Below are 26057 nucleotides of genomic sequence, written 5' to 3' on the forward strand. Positions count from 1 at the left end.
TCACTGTACCAATTTTTTGTGGATTGCCCCAAGACACTGTGTAATTATTTGGTCCTATTTTGTTTTTTATTTCTGCTGGTCCCTCCCACTTGGGCGCTAGCTCAACTGAAAAGTTTTGATGGGCAGAGGAAAGAGAGGGTGCCCGTCGCCAAACCAGCTCGCCCGGTAGCTCTGGCGCCTTGTTCTGCCGGGAATTGAGGTAGCTGGCCTTTTTGGCTGGCTGACTTTCTGGTGGTAGTTGAGTCTCTTCCTCCGCTGTGGTCCTTGGGTAGATTGATTCTGTACGTGTGGTTGTGTCTGTGGAGTGTTGTTGGGTGGTAGGCTGCTGCAGCTGTCCCTGGGGCGGTCTGGCAGGTGGTAGCTCCCGGCTCTTCCCCCGATCTCCAATGGCCCCTGGTTCCCTTGGCCCGGCTCCGGGTGTTCTGGCAGACCTTGCAGGTTTCCACGTACCGCCAGACGTCCTTGCGGAAGGAGGGCCACCAGGCGACGTCTAGGAGGCTCAGTAGTGTCTTTAGCCCCCCCCGGTGGCCACCTGTTGGCTTTCGATGAAAGTCTTGCAGGAACGTCTGGGTCTGTGATGGCGGGATTACCAGCTGGAGAGCTCCTTTCTTCCTCCTCGGCACTCTACGATGTAACGCCCCTTGGTGATGTTCAAAGGAGACCCCCTGGTTCTGGGTCTCTCCGGCATCCACCACAGTGGCCAGAAGAGCCACCTGGAGACCTTCCTGCTTTGGACGTTCCACCTCCGCCAGGTCTCTGGGTGGAGCCGAGGACAGCTCTGATTTGAAGTTTGGAGGTTCCGCTTTCCGTGGCACGGCATAGTAGAGTTGAGAGGGTGCAGAGAGGGGCTGGGCGTCGGAGGGTCCGGCCTGGGCCCGGGCAGAAGTGGGCTCTGGGGCTCCCTCCTTCGCCTTCTCCTGGCTGTGTTGGGCACCCTCCTTCTGCCGAAAATCTTTCGCGCCTTTGCCGGCCTTCTTTGTGGATGCAGTGTTTGGCCATCCCGAGGAATGTAGGGATGGAGTTTGTGTAGATGCAGGAGTGTAGTTTAGCAACTTGTGGTTAGTGAGTGAGTTAGAGAGGCGCAGTTTCTTCATCTGTTTCTCCCAGATGACATCACGGCGCAGAAAACAGTCAGCTATGGCTCTTTCCAGTTTCTCCAGCGACTCGTGGCAGTAGCGTTCCGACTCGTGGCAGTAGCGTTCCAACTCGTTGATTCTGGCATCCACTGCCTGCCGGAAACTGATTTCCCGATTGCAACTGCTGTTTATGGATTCTTTAAAACCCCTCTCCAACATACCCACTTGTTCAGACATAGCCTCCACATCCATCTTACATTGCTCAAGTTCATTCTGCATCGTTTTTACAACATCATCATCCTCATATCTAGCAGATATATACAATGAGCTAAGCATAGAAGATGTTTCGGCTGTGGAGCCACGTCGTGTCCCACAAGTATCTACATCGTCAACATCTACATCATACAAACTATTCCTCGCAACAACAAAGTTGGCCCTCCCGGCCCTACTAGCGTTAGCATTCGCGCTAGCCATGTTAGCGTCTATTTTGCCCCCCAAAGTCACACAACACCGGGAAAATACCCAAACAAACAGACTCCCTGTACCGGCCACCACTATGTAACGCTTAGATTTATTAAAATCTCTAGTTACTATGCTACGGGGTCGAGAATCAAAATATGGGCTTGTAACTTGCACTTCCGGTATTGCGCAACCGAGGCGGGACAATATAAGACGCGACAGAAAACTAGATGTAAACCAAACCAAAGTGTATTAAACAAAACAAACATACAAACAAACAAACAAACAAGGTGCACCAAAAACCAATATATACAAAATATATACAAATATAAACAAAGGGGTGGAGTGTAAGCGTGTGTGTGTGTGTGTGTGTATGATAGTCCAGAGTCAATGATATTGTTGTGTGTGAAATGGTGTACGGGAGAGATGGCTCGGCCTCACCGGTATATGATGGTAAATCCGGGAGCACGAGAAAACGGAAGGAGATGGGAATTGATGTGAGTCTAAGGAAAAGTAATCCACGGCAAACAACAATCTCTCTGTCTCTATTCCACCTGCAGCGCGCTGCTTCATCTCTCCGTCCCGGGCCGCTTGCCGGTTCCGGCTTTATACCGGCACACGTGACCCGACGCCGCTTCCGGGTTCCCTCGCGTTGCGATCACGCATGCTCGCGAGAGCTTACCCTGTGACCAACACTGTCTATGGGGACAAGTAAAACCATATAGGGCCCATTTCATAGTGCAGGTGAGCCGCATTAGCTCCGTAACCCTTTCCCTGCTATTAAAAATGCCCCTTTATGTGGCTGCGCTACAACCACAAGGCCATCCTGATAAATCTGGACGCCGCACACCGCTGGGATCCACGGACGCAGACCAAGGAGGACACCACGCCTCCAGATAAGGCACGCAAAAGCCTGCTTTCCCTTCGCAAATGCTCACCTGGACACTATCCCCACTGTCAAACATGATGGTGGGAACCTGATGTTTTGGGGGTGTTTTTAGCCGGTGGACCAGGGAACCTAATCCCAGTAAACAGCACCATGAAAAAGGGGCAATACATCAAACTTCTCAACAACAACATCAGACAGTCTGCAGAGAAACTCGGCCTTGGGGACCAGTGGACATTTCAGCACGACAATGACCCAGAACACACAGCAGAAGTGGTGAAGAAATGGTTAGCAGACAAAAGCATCAATGTTTTGAGTCCGGACTGAAATCCAATTGAGAAGAGGAAGATCAGGGTGATGGCAAGGAGACCCTCCACCCTGAAGGAGTTTATATGCTCATGCTACAAAATAATTGGTCAAAAATACCAGTGGAGGCATGCAAAAAGCTGGTCAGCAACTATAGGAAGTGTTTAATTGCTGTAATAGCCAATGAAGGCTTTTCTATTGATTATTAAGACGGGTATGAATAAATTTGGACATGCAGCTTTTTGTTATATAAATAAAAGATGATTAATATTTTTTTTTTCACAATGATGCCTCTTGTATATCGTCTTATTATCTTTTGGGAGACGCCTGTGTCATTTCAAATCAAGAAAAAACTTGCTGGTTGAATAAAAGTAACTTTAAGTAAGGGGTATGAATAATTTTGCGTTTACTGTGTATACTGTACTGTATATATAAAAGATATAAAATATATATCTATAGTCCTCACAGTCTTTACTACTCTTACCTTATATGTGTAACGCCACGGATCTCGCAACAGGCAAATCCAAACAGGTAGATCCATGGCCTACCATGTACGCGGTTGTTAGGCAACGCTGCCATCAAGGTAGTCAGGAGAAATTCGTGACACCTGGGTGCACACCTTTATAGGCCAAGAGACTCTGCAGGTGGCTTGCGAACCTTAGATAGCACCAGCTATCAGGGATAGGGAGAAGAAAAGACAAAGATAAGGAAATAGAATCTCATCTCGATGTGACAAGTAAAAAATGTTCCGGGTTTGATTCCTGCTTCGGGTCTGTGTGCATTGTCGCTTAAAAAAACAACCCACTAATAATAATTAACTCCCATCTCAGCTTTTGATGTAAAAGTCAAGTAATGTATATACTGTACATAATAAATCGAATCATACTAAAATTTATTATAATTCAGACACTTAATGCTCTCTTTGTGTCTGTCAGGGTGATCCAGGCATACATGGTCTTAAAGGAAAGAAAGGAGAAAGAGGAATGCGTGGGCCTGTTGGTGGTCCCGGATCAGAAGGGCTTTGCGGAGACATTGGGGACCCAGGACTACCAGGCCTTCCAGGCATTTTTTTTCTAGTCTTTGCTATTTCTCTTATTATATATAGTGTTAGTTAAGTTTGTTGTGTTTTTGGCCATACAAAGTACTAAACACATTGTTAACATAATTTTCTCAGGATCTCCAGGATATCCTGGAGAGAAGGGTGTCGACGGACAGGCAGGCCCCCCAGGTGGACCAGGATTGAAAGGGCCACCGGGTATTTCCTTAAATTAATATGGATAATGTGTCGTTTTTAAAATAATGTTTATAATTATTAATCAATGTTACAGGTTATTTCTATTTAGTCATGGATCATTATTAGCTGTTGAGGTTGTACAGTACACACTGGGATTTTAGAACGAATACAGGCATTGCAGAGCAACGTTATGATTCGTTAAGTTGAACACAGCTATTTATTACCAATTTACAAACAAAGCATTTTAAAAGCAATTCCAATTCCAAGTATTTGCATTGTGCATATGCTTCTGTTTAAAATATTATTTTCAAACTTTTAACTAGTAATGTACCTTATATTTGTAACATGGTAATTTAGTTTGTACTCACCATCTTTTTAATACTACAGTCTAAAGTTTAGCAGGATAGTCAAGTTTTTTCATTCTTGTAAGGTTGTTCTGGATCACCGGGCAATCCAGGTCCTCCAGGACCTAAAGGAAACCAGGGCAACGATGGCATTCCAGGGCAACGTGGAGAGAAAGGGAGTGCTGGAGGTACTGTAAAGATATGCATGCCGGACTATTTAATTAACTATTTTGTCTTGATGAACAAAAGCAAAAAAATTAATGAATTTGCATGTACAGTACTTCATCCAACAGCCATGTACAAGTAGATTAGCCTCGTTAAGCTACACTGCTAATGATAATCAATAAACAAATCAGTGCAATGCATTCTTAAAATGAGACGTTTGTGTGTGATATCAAGCATTTTTAAAAACGATCTTATCAACTAAAGTGTAACCAAGTATTTAAAAAAAAAAAAAAAAAAAAACACCTAAAAAATACTTCGGTCTTTTATTCCAAATGGACTTCGAGCTCATAATCACCATAAAATTTTAACTTAGATAAACTTTTGATTGCAAAATGAGATATCTTTATTTTTTCAAACTTTTCCAAAGGAAGCAAGGAATATTACAAACTATAAAAATGTATGTTGTGCATGGTTTCTTTGAATCAGTAGGTTGTTAAAAAGCACTAATTACATTTTTTTTATTTTTTTGGTTAAAATTGTTTTGGTTATAGTGTCAAATTTTGATAATTTTTTGCAAAACACTATTAATTCCACCTGATACAGTTTTGTCCCAATGGCTAAAAACTACAGTTGGGCTTCTAGCCTTGTAGATTTGTAATTAGTGTCAAAAATGGAGATTAATTAAATTAAATTTAATTAATAAAAACATAGCAAATTTAGGCAAATTTTGTTGTTGTAGTGATTCATTGGCGGTACCTTGGAATAAGCAATAAAGTGTTGTTATGTTAAACAGAAAAACTTTGTAGGTTTGTTAAAGATCAGAAAAAAACATTAAAAAAACGATACAAAAACTTTAGTGTACAGCAACATTATCCGCTTTCCTCATTTTCCTTGTTTTATCATAGTATAGTTATGCACTGTACGAGGCTATATTAACTGTTGGATTCAAAGTCCAATGAAGTTATGATAAAGTTTAGAAATTCTGATTAGTGAACTGGCAATTGCAGACAGGACCTGTAACGGTGCGGGTCGCGCGGGCGGCCAGAGCCGCGCATAAACTGAAATTCTGAACAGGCAAAGGCGCGGCCATTTATACACGCAGTTGCCTGGCAACACCACTGTTAGGCAATCAGCCTGAACGAGCCGCACCTGGCAGCGTGTTTATATTAAGGGTCCTGATACCTCGGCACTTTGTGTGATCATTAGCACCACGTAACAGGACCAGGTTCAAGTAAAATGCAACAGCTTCCTGCAAACAACATGTTTCATATTCATTTTACTTACATACAGTAAATATTAAGGCAAAACCAGTTCTAATGATGGTACAATGCCTTTCAAAGAATGTGTATCTGTGGACAATCTGCAAATGGTGTTTATCTCATTTTGCTGTCAAACTGTTTATATGTCTACTCCTGCCTTATGACCTGGGTGTGATTAGGATTAGAAATACAATTGTACTATTTATACGATATTTTACCAAAAAATTAAGCAAAAAGAAAGTGTAGTTTCACACTACATACAATTGACAATAAGAATTGACTCTTTCCTTAAGTTAGGTCAGGATTATTTAAACATTCATCTACTATCTTTAACATCCACATAATATTTTCTATCCTCCATCCAACAAGTTGTAATACTTACAGCACCAAATCTAATGTTCAATTAGCCAAATCTAATGTTCAACTAGCCTAACCAACACCAATTAATATAATAAAAATTTCTCATATTTAGTTCCTGGATTTGGACCTCCAGGTCCAGCTGGTGCTAAGGGTACAACAGGTAAGTGTATTATTATTATTATTATTATTATTATTATTATTATTATTATTATATTTTTTACTTTATTTACATTATATGTTACTTTCCTATCATTTGATTTAAGCAAGTAACCCTTAAATTAATAACTATTTGTGTGTCATATTTAGGTAATAAGGGAGAACCAGGACCCATGGGGAAAACTGGACCCCCAGGACCATGTGGTCCAGTCGGAGACCCGGGCCCCTGTGGTGTACCAGGGCCACCAGGACCCCCTGGGAATCCTGGCAATCTGGGTTTGTGCATGGACGGGCCCAAGGGAGAGCGAGGGCTTCCTGGACCACCAGGACCCAAAGGTTAAACAATTTTTTAATGTAATTTTTCAGTATTTCAGATGTGACAGGTTAAGGGAAAACACTATAACTCTTTATAATTATTTGAAAGAGTTCTGAATGTCTCAATAAACCTGCTTTGTGTAGGGCTCAGAGGAATATGTGGCCCTCCAGGACCACCTGGTCTCGGCTCGAAAGGAGATAAGGGCAACCCCGGGATTTCCGGACCAAGAGGAATGTGCGGTTATCCCGGAGAAACTGGCCTACACGGGTTTCCAGTGAGTAAGATTACCTGTAATTTAAGATCACTGGTTTGATATGTTGCAAAATGTAGTAAATATAAATTAATTGATTCAAATTTTAATCTAGTTAATCATAGTCATACTTTGATCATTTTAAAATACTCAGATTTACTTGTATTATAAACATGCAATTTTGGAATAAATAAATGCATAACTGATTAGACAAAACAGATTATGCAGTTTTATAATATCTCAAACATTAACATTTAAAATAGTAATGCGTTATTTTTTTTTTATTAATCACATGCTTTAATGCATTAATATTGACAGGCCTAATATAGTTTAAAGACATTACCAGGTACCATGAGAAAATTCTTGTACCATGTACAGTATCATAAGGAAATAATTTTTTAATTAATAACATGTAAAATTAAGAATTTTAGATTAGCATTGATTAGCTTCTGCAATATGATCATTAATTAAAAAAAAAAACTTAAATCAAGTAAAAGAAATGTACATGTTTTTTAAAGGGTTTTGTTGGGGGCAGTGGTTCCCCAGGTGACAAGGGAGAAAAAGGACTAAAGGGTGAGACAGGACTTCAAGGTAAGAGGCTAAACTTTACACAACTGTAAAGCAGTATATATATATACTGTATATATATAACAAAAAATGTAGTACACATTATGCTATTTCATCCATTATGTGAAAAGTGTGTGAGCCAGCTTCGAGGCCCTTTCCCTGCATTGCCAGGGTGTGCGCATTCTCATTTATCATCTTAAAACTACATGCACCAACATAAGCCTCATGCTGCGCTGTGACTGTCTGTAGGTCAAAGAGGAACAGATGGCGCAACTGGCCCACCAGGATTTTCAGGACAAAAAGGGCAAAAAGGAGCACCAGGTAAGAGCTTGTTATGTCAATGCAAAGCTAAAAATTCATTCAATAATGGAGAATTTTTTCCCAAAAATGTGCTGGAGTTACTTTACATAACATTAACTAATGTACTATCGACCTATTTAGGCACACCAGGGGACGTTGCATATTTTCAAAAAACAGCTATTCCTGGAGATCGTGGTCCGCCTGGTGCCCCAGGAGAGCGAGGACCCCCTGGAATATCCGGTCAACCAGGATTTGAGGGGCCAGCAGGTACACATACACACCTACTCTAAAGGTTTCAAATATCCAGCGTTTTGGCTCTCTATTAAACTGTTTGTACTGATGTGTTAAACGTAAAAATAGTTAAAAGATTAAAGCTAAAAATTATCCCCCAGGGATCTGTTCTTGGCCCACTATTGTTCACAATTTACATAATCCCACTCGGTCTGATCCTTCAACGTCATGGTCTTAACTATCACTTTTATGCCGTACACCTACTCCATCTGCCCAAATTGACAAAATATCTGCTTGCGTGAAGGACATTAGAGATTGGCTAAACTTAAACTTTCTAAAACTTAACATGGACAAAACTGAAATAATTTTCATCGGAACCCCAGCACTCACCAGCAACATCTCCACCAATTTCACCTGTGAGATTGCTGGCTCTCACATCAAAACATCTACTTCTGTCAAAAATTTAGGAGTAATCTTTGACTCCGCACTCTCCTTTCAGCCTCACATTAAATCTGTCACTAAATCTGCATTCTTTCATTTACGCCGCATTGCCCTACTGCGTCCATTCATCAGTACCAAAGATGCCGAAACTCTCATCCATGCATTCGTCTCATCACGCATTGATTTCTGTAATGCAGTTTTAATTAGTCTACCTGCCAGCTCCATCTCCAGATTACAATATATTCAAAACTCTGCGGCTAGAATACTCACTCATACCAAACGCTCTGCTCATATAACCCCAATTCTGTCTGATCTCCATTGGCTCCCAGGTGTTTACCGTATCAAATTCAAAATTCTTCTCCTTGTTTTCAAATCTATACATGGCTTAGCTTCCACTTACCTTCTTAATCTGCTTGCCCCTACATTTCGACCCGTTCATTACGCTCCTCCGATTCTGGTTTCTTTGCTGTCCCTCGGTACCGCCTCTCTTTAATGGGCGGCAGATCATTCAGTGTTATCGCTCTCAAACTCTGGAACTCTCTTCCTCACTCTCTCCGTTCTGTTAATAACATCTCCATATTTAAATCTCTACTCAAAACTCATTTGTTTTCAGAATGTTACACTTGAATCCACCTGTCCTCTGCATGTTTTTTTTTCTCCTTCCTCATTGTAAAGTGTCCTTGAGCTCTGGAAAGGCGCTTTATAAATAAAAATTATTATTATTATTATTATTATTATTATTATTATTATTATTATTATTATTATCTATTGATCTTGAATGTTATTTCAGGTTGAAGCCCATATACATGTCTTTCTGTACGGCAGAACTCTTTAACTTATTAATACAAGGAAAAAAAATTTTGTAGGGTTGAGTATCTGACGCATTGTTTATGCTAAGTTGTACTACTTTTGTCACGCTCCCTGTTTAAAGTAGATTATTAAATCCGGCAGATAACTGTTACAGTTATAACATAACATCACTTTTACTCAACACTTTGATTTTAGCACATAGCACTGGGCTCTCAGTTCGGGTATTTTACATGCCCTCATCTCCTACTGATGTGGATATGTTTGCTTTACCGACCCCTGTTGTATCTCATAGTGGCCACATGACTGCTCTTTATTAGCACCATGGTTTGGAAAAGTGGTTTTAAACTTCCCATCCATTGTTCTTAAAAGGTTCAGTTTTTGTAGTGTACTTGCCTTTTTTTGGAGTAATACATGCTATCTCGCGTGTTTATTTGGGAGGATTTGAGTGCTTTGTACTGTAGATACTTTGTGTATAAACAGTTAATTATTTGGTCCTTTGAGCAACGTGTATAGCCACGCCTACCTTGAGGGAGCTATATTTGTCACTAAATGCTGTGACATAATCTAACAAATAATTGCTGATAATATCACTTCTACTTAATGTTTCAATTTCATTGATGGCACAGATTTAATTTCAGACAAACATTAAAGTCCTGGCAAAGATTAATTAAATTCTGTCAGTTTTGCGTAATGCTGTGACAAAATTGGCTGGACAGACATACAGACATACATACATACAGACAATATAGACAAGACAGAAGATTTTCTGAGGCTGGTTTTTGGACCTCCGATGTATGAAATGGAAAGATATAGTTGAATGAATGAGCTCCGACCAATGTACAGACCAAACCTTTCTTTTATTTATATACTGTTATAGATATAATATAGATATTTTTTTCTCATTAAAACTCACAAGGAATCCCTGGTCCTGATGGACCCTCTGGTGGAGACGGCATCTCTGGTGTGCAAGGTTTACGTGGCCAGAAAGGAAGCAGAGGATTACCAGGCCTGCCAGGTAAGAATGCATCTACATAATTACGCATTCCATCCATCCATTCATCCATCCATCTAGGAACCTCTGTAATCCAACTATGGACTGTGGAGGCCAATAGTGACCATTGTATTTATTTCTATTTGTACAACCATGGTTGGACCTCCAGTCAACAATCACACACTACAGGAATTTTTTTTTTTGCAGTACTCTTTTCCTTGTATTGTAGTGGGTGACACTGTGGCACAGCGGGTAGTGTTGCTTTTTGTACTCATTCGATAATAGAAAAAAATCATCAAGTTATCATCTACTGTTTTCCAGGAGAGCGAGGTTACATTGGTACTGATGGTCAGAAAGGTTCCATGGGTCCACCGGGACGCTGTGTGTCCAGTACGACCAGAGATAGCTTCCTGTTCACCAAGCACAGCCAGACACGAGCCGTACCATTCTGCCCCGAGGGATCCAGTGAAGTCTATACCGGCTACTCGCTCCTTTTTATCAACGGCAATAAACGTGGACATGGACAAGACCTTGGTAAGACACATGAACATCATGCAATCTAAACTTACCTATGCTAAGACAACACAATAGAACCTAACTGCATGCTTTATTTAGTTTTTCCTTAGTTTTTCCTTTATTTTTTTTTTTAATTAAAACTAAAAAGGAGTGGCGCGTCGAAACATTTGTGCAGTACGATAATTGTAGAACAGTAATCACTAACACAGCTGGTAGGGTTTGCAACCCTAATTAAATGGAGACATAATTGCCGAGTGTGATGCATTAAAACAAAAAACAGAAATGCTTTAGGAGTGCATCTGGTCTGAATTGGCGTTTAGAGATCGTAGGGCGTTCCATGAGGTTATTTATTCATGTCGGTGCTAAAAACATGCCAGGTGCTTGTTTTATTCGTTTTTCCGTTGGTTGACTCATTCCATTCAGCGCTTTGGTGTTTATATGAGTGGCTTTTTATAATAAATATAAATGCAGCCAATAGTATAATATATATATATATATGTGTGTGTGTGTGTGTGTATGTGTGTGTGTGACACCAAGGCACTATGGGCAGCTGTCTACCGATGTTCTCCACCATGCCTTTCCTTTACTGCAATGGAGGAGAGGTCTGTCGCTATGCCGACCGAAACGACTACTCCTACTGGCTGTCCACTGACGCACACATGCCCAGTAACATGTCCCTTATCTCAGGTGACTCACTGGTGCAGTATATTAGCAGGTATGCCTAGAGCACACACATGACCAGACAAGACTATATGACTCACTCAGGCATTCAGTCACTTACACAAACAAGCTCTCGAACAAGCACTCACACATTCACTCGTTTATTCACTCGATCACTTACTCACTCACTCACCCAACCAAGCATTGACTTACTCACTCACTTACACATTCACTCACTGCATCCTCTGCTTGTCTTATTCACTCATTCACTCGCTGACGCATTCATGCATTTATTCACTCTTTCACTTGATCAGCCAATAATGAATTCACTCACTCATTCATTGCATTGTCTCGCTCAATCACTCACATCATCATCCTGCAGAGCATTTTATTTTCTCACTCACTTACTTACTTACTGACTCACTCGCTGACTCATTCACACTTTCACTCCCTCACTCCCTCACTCACTCATCCAAGCATTCACGCTCACTCACTGCATTGTTTTGCACACACACTCGCTGACTTATTCTTTCACTCACTCTTTCACTTATTCTTTCACTCACTCATTCATTCACTCATTTACTTATTGTATTCTCATTAATTCATTCATTCACTCACACACTCACTCATTCACTCACGGTCTTCTCATTTACTCACTCATTTACTCAATCACTTTCTTACCCAACCAAGCATTCATTCACTCACTCACTCACTCTCTTACTCACTCACTCACTCATCCAGCCAAACATTCACTCACTCACTCACCCCAATGAGCAAATAAACATTCACCTACTAAGCCAACCTTTCACATACACATTAACTCACTCGCCCCATCACTCACTCCATCACTCACTCCATCACTCACTCCATCACTCACTCATTCATTCAGTCATTCACTCGTTCATTGCTCTGTTCATTTTTCTCTTTTTTTCTCCAGGTGTTCAGTATGTGAGGCTCCAGCTAACGTGATAGCATTGCACAGCCAGAATAATGCAGTCCCATCATGCCCTGTTGGATGGCATCCTTTGTGGCAAGGCTACTCTTTTGTCATGGTAACGTAACAGATGCTTTAACTGTATCTCATTTCATATCTTTATTTCACAAAATCTATTTTAACCATTTTACAGAATTTCTCTGTATTAATCTTTCTAAAACATAGCTTAAATTTATACATTTCATGAGTTTTAATTTCTTTCTTTTTTGTTTACCGATTTTAAAGCATTTTTGGAACACTAACTAACTAACTATAAAAATGTTCTAAAACAAGCACGGTAATATAAACGTATGGTGTGACTTCGCTACACTCAGAGCTGCTGGCATGGAAAATGAATCAACACCTTCTGATAGTATATTTCTGGTCTACCTCTAGCACACAGGCGTGGGGTCCGAGGGTTCGGGGCAGTCCCTGTCCTCTCCTGGCTCCTGTCTAGAGAATTTCCACAGGATTCCCTTTATTGAGTGTCATGGCCGTGGCACTTGTAACTACTACTTAAATTCCTACAGCTACTGGCTGGCTGCACTGGATCCTAGCCAGATGTTCAGGTATTCCTTCCAGATGTTTATTGTTCAATTATATGTATGCATGCAGGTATGCAAATCCGTCCGTCCATCCGTCCATCCATCCATCCATCCATTCATCCATCTATCCATCCATCCATCCATCCAGAGCACTATATACACTTTGTTAACATTGTTCCAGCATGTCTAAAAGCAGATCTGTTTTTTTGCATTCTGTTCCTCAGTAAACCATCTCCACAGATACAAAAAGAAGACAATCCAAGCATGATCAGTCGCTGTCAGGTGTGCATGAAGGAGCCGTCCTGCTCATCCTGGTCTTCCTGATTTTCAGAGACCTTTTAATCTCCTGATTAAGGATTGATCAAGGGTCAATTTATCCTTTGATCGCTGACTTTTGGAAACAGACACGTTTGCTTCCATCGCACTCTACATCCAGTTACTGAGAACCTCGAGCAGGTTTTTGAATGATGGAAAGAACTAATGGAGTGACTTTTTTTACCCAGCAATCGAACTAAAAAGCTAAAAAGTGTATGCTTTCTAACCATGCTGAGGTATTCTGTATTTGGTGCTTAGTTCAGTGCACTTACATTTACATGACCTCAAAGCTTTGTTGGCAAATGGTATTATTATTATTATTTTTATTATTTAACCCGTATTCGGCTAGATTTGACCTGAGACTGTTAGCCAAAACAAATCTTGCACAACTTTGTGATTTTGAGTTTTTATGTATAGTAGTATCACCAAATAACACTTTGTCACCTTTGTCCACACTACATGCCTAATGTTTATTGTATGTCATTTATAATTGCAGAGCAGTGTCAGTAACCACAATATTACACTGAAATTTCTTAGGAAACCAAAAGATGAAGTGAATTATATATATATATAGTGTTATAATTTATGGGATTAAATATATGTCAAAATTCAACAAAGTAAAAAAAGATTCATTAATAAATTGAAGAGGGATAAAAACGCAATGATATAAAAAAAATACACAAATTTTCCTTGTGGAATATTGGGCAGGTCTTCAAGTATGGAATAATATTTATGCCAAAAGGATTGAACAAAATTTTAAATGATTAAACAAAAAAAAAACATTGAAAGTGAAAGACAATAAGTGCTAAATAATTGCAAACCAAAAAAATTTAATTAAGTAAAAAAAAATTTAAAAAATCAATAATGCTGCTTTTTCTCTCACAGTTTTTTTTTTTTCGTTCCTTAACTTTAAAGTTTTGTTGCTGAACATTTCAGTTTCATTTTAAAGTTTTGCTGCAGAATTTTTACAGTTGCACTTCTGACACAGATGTGAGAGTCACAGGGCTGCATTTTCATTGGCCAGATGATGTTTCATTCTCAACTATGTCAACTACTTCTGAAGTTTCTGCAGTAGTGACTATATTGGAATGATTTCATACAGTATGTGCCCAAAAAAGTTTTTCGGCCATTTTGTGGCGTTATACTCTCTCGCTAACCAGTAACAATTTAAAATGCAAATTATTCATATTGCTTCATGAGTATTGATTCTAAAATTGCTGTAAGCTTCTAGAAGCATATGATCTGTAAAATTGTTGCTCAAATAGTTTTTTGGTAAAAGCTTAAAAAGCCAAAGAGCTGTAGTGCCCGTAACCGTCTTAAATTCATGTTGCAATATCTAATTGATCTCTAAGTTACATCCAAATGACAATTAAAATCATTGAACAATTTAAGAAAAAAAATATTACAGACATTACATATGTCATGAAATTTGTATTTAGCAAAAAAATGTGTTTGCAAATTTGCAAAGAACAAAGCTTAGACGGGAGGTAAGAAGCAATAAGTATTATGGAAAATGGTGTTTTACAGTATGATCCTAGCTGAAAATGTACTTTTTCACCAGGATGAGACACTTTTTAGCACCAATACCATATTTCGGCCATAATGTTTGCTTGAAATTATTTTACTTCTTAAGACTTTGTGTCTTATTAAGCTTTTTGCTCAATCTTTTCTTGTCACAAATCTGATTCCATGTGAATATGGAGTCACATACACACCACAGGGTTCTATAAAATTACAGTCGGCATCCGGCTGTGCATTAGGTAGCGTTCTCCTGGTATTAATGGAAGCCAGATGCATCAAGTAAAGTAGATTATCTGAGAGTGACATCCAGTTCTTGGGCTGATTTAAAGTTGATGACCTATTTTAACCTTCGACTTGTACGGTACAGCATATTCTGAAAGTTTAAGCCTGTGTGAGTTTTTCTTGAATATTATTACCATTGAAGTTATATAGTATGATATAGTTATATAGTATAGTTAATTAACCTTTTGGAATTTTATAGTTTTCCGGATTAATTTGTTGTAAATGTGATCTGATCTTCATTTAAGTCCAGAGAAGTGACAAATATAATGGGCCTAAAATAATAACACAAATTCTGATCTTTCATGTCTTTATTGAACACACCCATTCAACATTCAAAACGCTAGTGGAAAAAGTAAGTGGAATTAATAACTGGTTTGATACCGGCTCCTGCAGCTAAATCCTCAACCAGGCGCTTCCTATAGCTGTGGATCTGACCTGCACATCAATGTTCTCGCCATTCGTCCTGGCATAACCGCTTAAGCTCTGCCATATTCTTTGGACGTCTCATGTGTATGTCTCTCTTCAAGTCTTTTCATGGTATCTCTATTGGGTTGAGGTCTATGTACTTGCGCCATTGTCCTGTTGCATCACCCAGCTTCTACAGAGTTTTATCTGATGTACAGACATCCTCACATTATCCTGAAGCATTTTTGATACACTTGAAGACTGCAGGTTGGCCCAAATCAAGATGTTTCCTCCACCATACGGTTGGGATGATGTTTTCATCATATATTCAGTGCCTTTTTTATGCCATATGTACTGTTGCGTGTTGTTTCCAAATATTTCAATCTCAGTTTCATCAGTGCGCAAAACATTTTGCCGATACCGCTGTGGAGTGTCATGTGTGTGGAGTGTGTTCTTTCACAAACTTCAGGCATGCAGCAGTGTTCTGATGGCTTCCTTTGTGGTGTTCTGCCATGGACACTCTACACTAATATTTTATGTCCTATAGACTCATGAGCACAGATGTTAACCAGTTCCAATGAGTCTTCGTTATGTCCTTGAAGAGTAGCCGCAGTTCAAAAGTGTCTATTTTAATGAAACTAAAATGTCTTCTTTAGCTTCTTTAAAAAGCATTAACTTGAAAGTGATTTCTTAGATTTCTTGTGGTGATGCAATACTATAACCATGGTTGAATTTTTAAATCTGATTGGTCAAAATGTGTGCAATATTTTGTCCAACTCATATTTTGTCCAACTCATATTTTGTCCAACTCATATTTTGTCCAACTCATATTTTGTCCAGCTCATATTTTGTCCAGCTCAGGCAGTAGCTACGGTTGTTAAAGTCAGCATGGAGTTTATAATAAAACTGATCACAGCCTGGGACTAAGGTCAGAGCTTCAGTGGTGGAAATGAATCGACACCCTCTGAGCAACACAGATATAAGCGATAGGAGAAACCAGACTGTTATTAGAGCATTTGTGGTTACACTGTGCAGACACAACAACCAGCAGTCTTGGTCAGCCAAAGCAGACTGTTTTTAGTTTGTTAACATGAAATCAAGATTATGAAATTTATGTTGTTCATTATATCCATGCTGGAGTTTAACAGTTAACTTGTGCTAATTTGTATTTTTACTTGATGTTTTGTATTAAGAAAAGTGTTTCATAATTATGATGTTACTGTAGGTTGCATTTTTTGACGATCCTTTAAGAAGTTTAAGTGTAAATACAGAAGTACATTTTTTTTTCCTTAAAAAAATCATGGACTTAATTCAGGGTCGATGTCGCCTGTAAGATAACATACAATGTGAGCTTGTGTTTTTATTTTTTTGTCTGTTTGTTTGTTTGTTAATTTACATACAAACGTTACTTCATATTCAAGCAAAATACTGAAAATATTCATAACCATTAATTTGTGTTCAGTTAGATTGTATAATATGTAAGTTTTTAAACTATAAATCAAGAATAACATTTGCCGCTGGCTAGTAACACAATTCTTTAGCTTCTAAATGTTTATTAATGTTAATAACTGATAATAATAATTACAATAACTATTAATAAGTACAAGTAACAATAGTTACTATAGGCAAAAAAGAAAAAAAATGTGTGCTATACATTTTTTTTATTCTAGGATTTGTGTTTTGTACAAAACATTAGAATAAAATATTTTTTATTTATTTCATGACGCTTTTTTACTCTTTTGTTTTAAATGAGTCTATTTAGTGTTGTTTTATATTGATTAAATAAATGATGAAATCATATTCCTCTGTTTGGTGTGTAATTAATGCCATTGAATCATTAGATGTTTAAGGTTTAATCAAAACAAAAAACAAAACAGCATGAAATTTAAAAACGTCATTGTTAATTTACAGATGTATTTTTTAAGCCTCATTTGAAATGTCTAAAGTTTTTGTAGGATTTAAAAAAATAATAAATAAATAAATATATGTGACCACAAGATGACAGTACAGAGCAACTTAAATACAGACAACAGATGTGGGGAAATAGGTATCTCATCCTCATATGGCCCTAAATAGATTGGATTTGTGCTGGGTTACGTTATGTCTGTTTCCGTAATATATCACACCAAATGACTTTACTTGCAGGATTATCAGATGTAAAATGATTACATGTTTATTTTGGGAAAATATTTGATGTATTAAATGAAAAGTTATACTTACAGTAAAATTAGGGCTGATTATATCTAGTTAGACATTAACATTTGTTTCTTCGTTTGTTTCAAAAATTACATCACCATTTTCAAATAAGACATTTTCAAACCAAATTTGTCCAGTCCAGCAGTGGCCAAAAGCAGAGACAAAAACTGAAATTCAATGTTTTAATGACGTTCTCATTTTTCTTTAAATAAAGCAATCAAGAAAATAAGGATGATTTGTTATTTCATGCAGTGGAATTGCCGAACAACAATCAATATTTAGTATGAAGTCCTTCATTCTTACAAACTTACTGTATCAGGCTGGGCACAAAGAACAAAAAGACAAAAAGACCTTTGCAGTTCTCTGCGGTCACTTCTTCAGTCCTACCTGCATGACTGCTTAATGAAGATCACATACTGAAATTTGCCACAGAAGTTCACAGTTCACTTAAGAATTCACGAGTTTCAGCCCTTTTTCTACAAAAGTGGATTTCAGAAAGTAAATGTCCTGTCACATGTGTGTTCCATCCCTTAACTAAACCAGCTGATTCTAATTAGCACACCCAGATAGACAGATAGACAGGGACCAAATAGTGACATCACCTGTTTTGTGCACAGGGAGAACTAGAGCACATGACATATGCTGTCTTAAGCATACAGCAACAGCAGTTTTGGCAACAGCTGTATGCATGCTATTATAAGCTTCAGAATAAATTTACTAATTTCAATGACATACAGTACAAATTAAATTACATTTTGCATATCTATTTAAGAGCATTTTTTCCTTCTTTTTTTTCTGTTTCTTTTGAAAACCCTTCGTCTATCAGTGATGTAGCAGGATTCTGCCCAAACTGCATCGAATAATAAGATTTTTAATGCAATTTTGTTTAGTACTTTAACTTTAATATTAACCCATTAAAAGAACAGCAGAATAATAGCCACAAATAATTAAATTGATTGAGCCACAATTATATTGTTTTTTTTTAACTCAAGACTAGAAGTGTCAACTTTTCTAACAAGAAAATTCCTACCTGATGTAGAGGGTAAAAGTAATATTTTATTTTAAAAAAGTGCACATCTGATACTGTATATAATCTGCTTAATATCCATAAAAATGCTGCATGCAAAAATAAGCTGTGTACAACAAATTGATCTGATGCTCGTAACTGTTGGCTATTTTTCATTATTGTATTTCATTACATAATAATAAAATAGAAGAAGCAACTTCCACACGTCCACCTTCTTGTCTTCTTGGTTTCCAAGAAACTTTGGATTTGTTTATTTCAAAATATCTGTTTGTTCAGATCATTAGGAATATCGTACGTCTAGTTTTAGCCCATTAGGCCGGATCAGAGGTCAGCCCAGATTTATCGCCCTATTATTTATATCCTAAAACACCTCCAGCTGGTTAACAATCTGCACAACGTCTGTATGAAATAAATTATATAAATAAAAAGTTTGACTGATTACGACATGATTGTGGCAGAATACTGGAACATGTCGGTCTGGCAAGCAAAATTACGCAATGCGTCTTTTATTTTTTATTTAACATACAGGAAAAAAAAAATACCAAGGAGCTTTTACTAGGAATCCATTAAGCCTGAGTTTGTAAAGCTTTTATCATTAATTAGCCCACCGTGTGCACGCTGGAGAGACAAAGACAGACACTGCAACATTTCTCGGTTGTATTTGCCTTAGATTAGCTGAGAGGATCTGAGTCCATTCGCACAAATTGTTTTATTGTCCTCATCATTGTAAAGTCAATACTCCTTCGCTCACGTACGTCTTAACAAAAGCGTGCAACATTGCCGAGAACAAAGAAAATCGTTGCAGTTTTACGACATCGCATTCCGGCTTCGCCCAGCAACCAGGCAGCTGTCAGTCATCCGGCGGTGCGCTGGGTGAGTTTAAAAAGAGCGCCGCAGAGTCCCAAGTTTGCCAGAACCCAACCTTCAGAGCTCTTTATCGCACAGTCGGAAGCGCTCCAGAAACCGAAATCGACAACAAGATGAGGATGTGTGTGTTGCAGTGCTGTCTGGCCCTACTGGGTTTGTCTCTGGTGCTGTGCAGTAACGGCGTCTCTTCTCAGCCGGACCTGGATCTGAGACAACGCAGACTTCTGCAAAGAGTCCGTGCCCATGGCGTGGCTGCGCAGGTTAGGCCGGATAAACACTCTCATGTACTTATAAACTAAAACTTTATACGCAAATATAATTGTATATGGTGAATGCATCGTGATAACTTTGTTACCAATTAGGTATTACTAGGGATATGCTGTAGGATAGCGGTGGCTTAGATGGAAAAGCCTCAAGGTGTTGATTTGGGTATCTGAGGATCCAGGTTCAAGCCCCACCATCTGTGGGTTGCCACGGCCCGGACTGCCCAGTCAGCGCATAAGGGGTTGCATCAGGTTGCTTCTGGTGTAAAAACCTGTGTGTGGATCGGATGGTCCGCTGTGGTGACCCCTTGACGGGAGCAGCCGAAAGAAAGCTTATTTCTCATATTATATTATAACACATGTACATCATAGCTTAACAATACAGAGCGATAACATGTGTGTGCATTTGCTATAGACATTGTTGCAAGCAGCTTCTCTGAAGCCATTGATTGTGATTCAGTACACATCTATAGAAGTATGTGTGTTTACAGAATGATCAGCATGAGCAGATGAGAATGAGAGGCCTGGGATGAGCGTAAGGCGAGTCTGTCTGATTACAGCAGCAGTACAAGTTAGCAGTATCTGAGCTGGGTCAGGCTTGGAAAAGAGACTTAAGTCACAAAGTGAGTCAGAAGTGCAGGAGTATTACGTAGAATTAGGCAGATTCAGAGTGTGAGAGATGTGCATGGACAGGCGCTCATACCCTGCTCAAGAGTGCGAGAATATTATTTAGCTGTGCGCTTCTTTTAGCGCGTTGATCCGAGTGCAAGCAGGGACTCTGAGAGGTCCTGCATATCTTATATCGAAATAGCACAAACCTCCATCATTTCCTATCACAAATAGTTCCCTTGATTTGATGTTCTCATGAGAATGGGATAGATTGAAGTGTCACTCATTTCGTTAGGCGAGTATTAGACTAGCGGGAATTCCTGGGAGAATAAAAGACATTTCCTGTCAATCATTTCAGCCTGGAAAAGCAGTGATCGTGACAAGCTCTACTGAGCCGTCAGACATCTCAACTTGCCTTCTCGTTCCTTTTAGGCAAAAATACAAATTTTCAAATAAAGAAGTAATATATAGATAATTTAAATGGACGTTTTAGAAACATTTTCTCTTAGCAAGTCTCTCAAATCCCTAACCTCTATCATTAATCAATTTGTCTTTTTGACTTTCAGGAGTGGACTAAGAATGACCTGAAGGACATGCTATCCCAGCTCACCTTGCCAGAGTCAGAGTTTCAGGAGAACGACCTCTCTAGTCTGGGGACAAAGCAAGACCTGACGGTGGAGTTGGAGAGATCAGCAGAAGACCCCAACAGCCTCCCACCTCGCGAGCGAAAAGCCGGCTGCAACTTCTACTGGAAAGGGTTCACGTCCTGCTGAGGTCCAGATTCTGTAGTCACATGACCCGACATGACACGGCCACTCCCAGGTCCCAGCTGCTGAATGCCCGCCTCACCCTCACCAGTGAGAATTAACCAAATCAATCAGATTCAATTGTAACCTTGCAATTTATATATATATATATATATTAAAAAAAAATAATAAAGGCTTATGCTTCATTTGATTTTAAATTGTGTGTGTGTATGTAAATGTGTTTCAAGCGTGCCAAACACTTTTTCAGACAAAATCAGATGATAAATCTTTGGTTTCTTTGGTCAGTATTTATTACACTTTTGTAATGAATTTACTGCTAATTAATAAGTAATTCCATATTATTGGACTTTTGAAAAAAAGAAGGATATATAATAATATTAATCCCATCCATGGGCATTACCCATACATACTGCAGTGTAGTGTCCATCCATTCATCCATCTAGGAACCTTTGTAGTCCAACTAGGGACCGTGGGGGCCAATGCCGTGGAGGCCCATTGTATTTATTCTCATTTTTTTAATTGTAGTAAGACCTCCGGTCAACATTCACACATTGCAGGCAATTTGGGAATGCTAACTAGCCAACTAGGCACAAATTAGGCAATTTAATAAAGCCAATTAACCTAATTTGCCTGACTTTGGACTGTATAAGGAAACCGAAGTACCGGGAAGAAACCCACAGAGTACTCCATACACACAGACCCCGAGGCAGGAATCGAACTCGGACCCTGAAGTTGTAAGGCTAGGACGCTAACCACTAAGTCACCATGCCATTCCATATACGTACAAATATAAGATGGACTTCGGAAGAAATTTTACATGAAATACGTGTTAGCCCTGAGACATACAGTAGCATGAACCGAAAGGCTAACTTTCAATCACTGCTTGTTAGCTTCTTGTTAACTGTTAAGGTGAAAGAAAAAAAAAATAGGTAGTGCTTGGGAGTTGCCCAATAACTAAATTGAGAACTACTAGCCTAAATCACTAAATTTAAACACTTCCCTGCCTTTGTGTGCTAATTTGTGCTAAAACATTAAGGTGTCACCAGCTCAACCTCGCTATAGATCACGCTCTTTACACTTAATCCTATTTAATCCACAAGCACCTGGGTGGTGTCTTTGTGTAAGTGCAGTAATTACAGTCACTTTTATTATGATTTGCAAAAATGTTTGGGTATGACTGACTTTTCCCATGCACGGGAGACCAAAGAAGGAAGATGGAAAAAGAAAGACACGTAGAAGTAGACAGAGACAGAGGACAGTTAACATCAACGGTCATCCATAGCAACGTCTCGTGTGGGGTTAATGGAGGCGTGGTAATGGACGCTGGAAACCTGAGCACGAGCAAGGTGTGTGGACACACACATCAGTTCGATGTATTTTTCATTAGTCGCGTTATTAGTTGTGAAAGCTGTGCCGGGCTTCGGTGCTCCATCTCCAGAGGCTCTTGCAGGGAGAGGTGGAAAAGCCTGTTAGTCAGCAGTAATTGTTATTTAATTATGCTCCTGAAAGCAGTGTAAATATTTAAGCTCATCTGGCCTGTTTGATTAACAAGCTTGAGGAGAGACTTTGTCAGGCATTTATAATCCCTTTCCACTCGGCTGTTTACAAAGTTCCAAATATGCAACTAACCTGAAAAGAACAGAGAGAGAAGTTACTTTTTTCTTTTTTTTTTTTACTTAATACTGTACTTAACTATTGGTGATTACTTTGTCTAAAAATGTTTGGAGCCACTTTGAGGTCACACTTTTGACTTACAGATGTTGGACAGCAGATTTGGATGCTACTGTACATTGGGAAAATACTCACATTCTTCTCTGATCTTCCGTCTTTAAACGTCGCTTTAACTGGTGACAAATCATGTCTTCAGACTTAAAATGATTCTGCGTAGTAATGTAACGTAGATGTGAACACCTTGCTGTTATCGCACTGGCTAAAAACATATGAATCGAGCTGGTAATGCTGGAGGTTCACATACTTTTGAAACACACCGACGTGTTATGAAATCAGTTTCCTCACAGAATAAATGACAAGCATAATTTTATTTGTCTCGTTTGTTAAATGAGGTTCTTTTATCTACTTTTATGACTTTTTGCAAAAATCTGATGAGGCCACATTTATGCGATAAAAGGAAGTTTCCGTCACCATTGTATTTGTGACCAGTGTATCAGCTGTTAACAGAATTCTCTATTGTAGAAATAGTTAAAAGGTTAAAACTAAAAATAATCTGCTGGTGTTTAATGTAATCAGTGGTATTATTAATTACCGCAGAACTCTCCGTCTAACTTATTAGTATAAAGAAATCACATTCGGTAAGGTTGAGTATCTTACGCCTTGTTTGCACTAAGTTGGACTTCTTTTATCGACAGATCACTCCCCAGTAATCAGAGAGTGAATCACAGATGAGAAATCGCAAAAGTAGATCAGATGAAGATGAAGTTTTGTCTTACAACGACTTCAGCGAGTTAAAACTCACTTCAGCGCTGTTATTTCAGTGGGGAAACTGTTAAGTAATGTCTATTATAGGATTATAAATAATATTATTTATATCAGCATAAAGTTGTATAAAATTCTGTGAAACGGCTGATTTAAGACGCGCCCAGGGTTTGACGCATACACAGTACGCTGTCAAAACGTCTAGTTTGTAATCTGGAACATAACTTAATTTTATTCTTCTCAACATTACTGTACAGTATGGTGCAGGTTTAACTTCAGGCCAATACCGAAAGGACTGGCAAAGGTTAATTAAATTCCGTTCATTTGGTTTTACATGAGGTTCTGACTAAATCTGGGTGGACACAGAGACAGACAGGCATAAAGACAGACAGAGCATTTTCTGAGACTGGTTTCAGGTCCTCCGATGTATGAAATATAAAGATATCATTAAAAGAGCGAGTTCTGACTAACGTACAGACAAAGCCCTTTATTTGCATTTGTATAGATAATAAAAATGTAAACAGCCTGGACGGTTTTGCTTGAGCAGAAAATCACAAGATCTCTTTCTTAATGTCTACTCTTAACAGTTACATACTTTTTTTACATAAACATTTCCCAGTTTGGAATGCAGAACTCATTAATGCTCTCTTGGACCTAATGAGCAACATGGCCTATCTCCCCTGTCCACACCGGCACTGCAGTAAAATCTCCCTGACAGTTATGTGTGAATATATGTGCCTGTGTGTGTAGTGAAAAAAAAAAAAAAAACCTTAAAACCTCAGTGACCGCCCCTGTCTCCGTGCATTACGGTTAAGAGGGGGAAATATCTACATGGAAGCCACAAAGGCACATTATTTGACGTCTATTTCATATGATAATGCACAGCTTTCAGGACTTCATTGTGGAGAAACAGTGACTGTTAGGTCTCATTGTTTAAAAATGTTCGCCTGTGTCCGTCTGCTCAGATGGAGATAAGCCCTTACTGTCCACCAGCTGTTGAGCCGTCAATCAAACAACCCGCTGCTATGCTAATGCTAATGCCATAGTAATGAGTCATAGTTCCAGCTTAATAGATGGATGGTTTCTTCCGAAAACCTTTGCCATATTGTAAAAGTACTTATATAAAGTACCTATATGAGTCTGTATGCCTTTTTTTTATAAATAGATAAATAAGAATAAGCATTCTGAAAGCATTGTCTAGGCATACCCATTAACCTCTCTGTATGAGACTGATTCTTGTGGAGCTGTCAGTCCAATCACGGCACCAGGCATAACTGATCAACTATCACGAAATTAACCAAACACCACAAGCAACAAACAACCAATCAGCCTGTTCAAAGACAAACAGCAGGATATCCTCTCTACAAGTGTGCATTTGCATGTGTATGTTCTCAATAAAACAGCATGGTGTCAACACACCAGGCGAGTCTATTAGCCCGTGAGGCTCTCTTCACGATTCATCCCATTAAACACCATTTACCACTCTCCCCACTGCTAGACCATAATAAGTGTGTGTGTGTGTATGTACAGATGTGTACATGTATTTGTCCCTTTGCAAGAACCAAAAGTGACCAAGTATCCACAAAAAATAGAATACGACAAAGCATGCACACAATGACAAGTCATTATCATAATCAATAATAATTCAAATAATCCTATCATTGGGAGGACTTTGGACTCCAATATCACTATTCCCCACAATGACAGGATAATGTCAAATGATATAAAAATTTTAATCAATCATAAAATGACAGTGGATGAAATATTTATGTGAATTAAAAAATAAGATGATAGCCTATTGAATGTCCTCACACTGACATAGCAGCTTCAAAATGTCTTTCAAATGAGATGACAATGGCCAAAGTCCTCAAAACGACCCACTTCTTACAATGATAGGATATTGCTCGATGTTCTTACAATGATAGGATAGAATGCAATGCCCACACAGTGATAGGGTCCAGTGTCCTTACAATTATACAATAGTACCCAATATCCTGACAATGATAGGACAGAGTGCAAAATAACAGGATAATATAAAATGACCTCACATTGACATTGTCCTAATGTTCTCATAATGATGAAATTGAATGTCTTTATATTAATATCAGGATATCATGCAATGTCTTCACAATACCAGTACAATCCCCAATGTCCTTACAATAATAGGAATGAGTGCAATGTCCTTACAATGATAGGATAGTCATCAAAAGATTTCTTGATGATAGGACAGAATCAAATGTCTTTACAATGATAGGATGGAGTCAACTGTCCTTACAACAGTAGGATGGAGTCAAATGTCTTTACAATGATAGGATAGAGTCAAATGTCCTTAAAACAATAGGAAGGAGTTGAATGTTCTTACAATGATAGGACAGAGTCAAATGTCCTTACAACAATAGGATGGAGTCAAATGTTCTTTCAACAATAGTATAAAGTCAAATGTCCTTACAATGCTAGGATACAGTCAAATGTCCATCGAGTTGAATGTTGATAGGATGGAGTCTAATGTCCTTACTACAATAGTATG

The 26057-nt window shown here is 38.8% G+C and overlaps 2 protein-coding genes across 2 annotated transcripts in view; both read left to right on the top strand.

The window, feature by feature from the left end:
• Positions 1–13359, top strand: part of col4a3 (collagen, type IV, alpha 3) — a 44927-nt gene extending 31568 nt beyond the window's left edge. Inside the window, exons 38-52 of the mRNA XM_053507152.1 lie at positions 3663–3789; positions 3902–3982; positions 4392–4493; positions 6202–6249; positions 6396–6581; positions 6705–6835; positions 7330–7402; positions 7628–7699; positions 7820–7945; positions 10077–10175; positions 10473–10685; positions 11205–11382; positions 12265–12379; positions 12697–12869; positions 13070–13359. Coding sequence (XP_053363127.1) covers positions 3663–3789; positions 3902–3982; positions 4392–4493; positions 6202–6249; positions 6396–6581; positions 6705–6835; positions 7330–7402; positions 7628–7699; positions 7820–7945; positions 10077–10175; positions 10473–10685; positions 11205–11382; positions 12265–12379; positions 12697–12869; positions 13070–13169 — 1824 coding nt within the window. The 3' untranslated portion in view covers positions 13170–13359. The remainder of the gene's footprint in view (positions 1–3662; positions 3790–3901; positions 3983–4391; positions 4494–6201; positions 6250–6395; positions 6582–6704; positions 6836–7329; positions 7403–7627; positions 7700–7819; positions 7946–10076; positions 10176–10472; positions 10686–11204; positions 11383–12264; positions 12380–12696; positions 12870–13069) is intronic.
• A 6212-nt stretch (positions 13360–19571) lies between these two features.
• On the top strand, positions 19572–21245 carry sst1.2 (somatostatin 1, tandem duplicate 2). Its single transcript, XM_053507168.1, has 2 exons — positions 19572–19718; positions 20897–21245. Exons 1-2 carry the CDS (start codon positions 19572–19574, stop codon positions 21101–21103), a joined length of 354 nt encoding a protein of 117 aa, XP_053363143.1. The 3' UTR covers positions 21104–21245.
• Positions 21246–26057: the final 4812 nt, after the last annotated feature.

The sequence above is a fragment of the Clarias gariepinus genome, chromosome 11 (genome assembly GCF_024256425.1).
Source record: "Clarias gariepinus isolate MV-2021 ecotype Netherlands chromosome 11, CGAR_prim_01v2, whole genome shotgun sequence".
NCBI lineage: Eukaryota > Metazoa > Chordata > Actinopteri > Siluriformes > Clariidae > Clarias > Clarias gariepinus.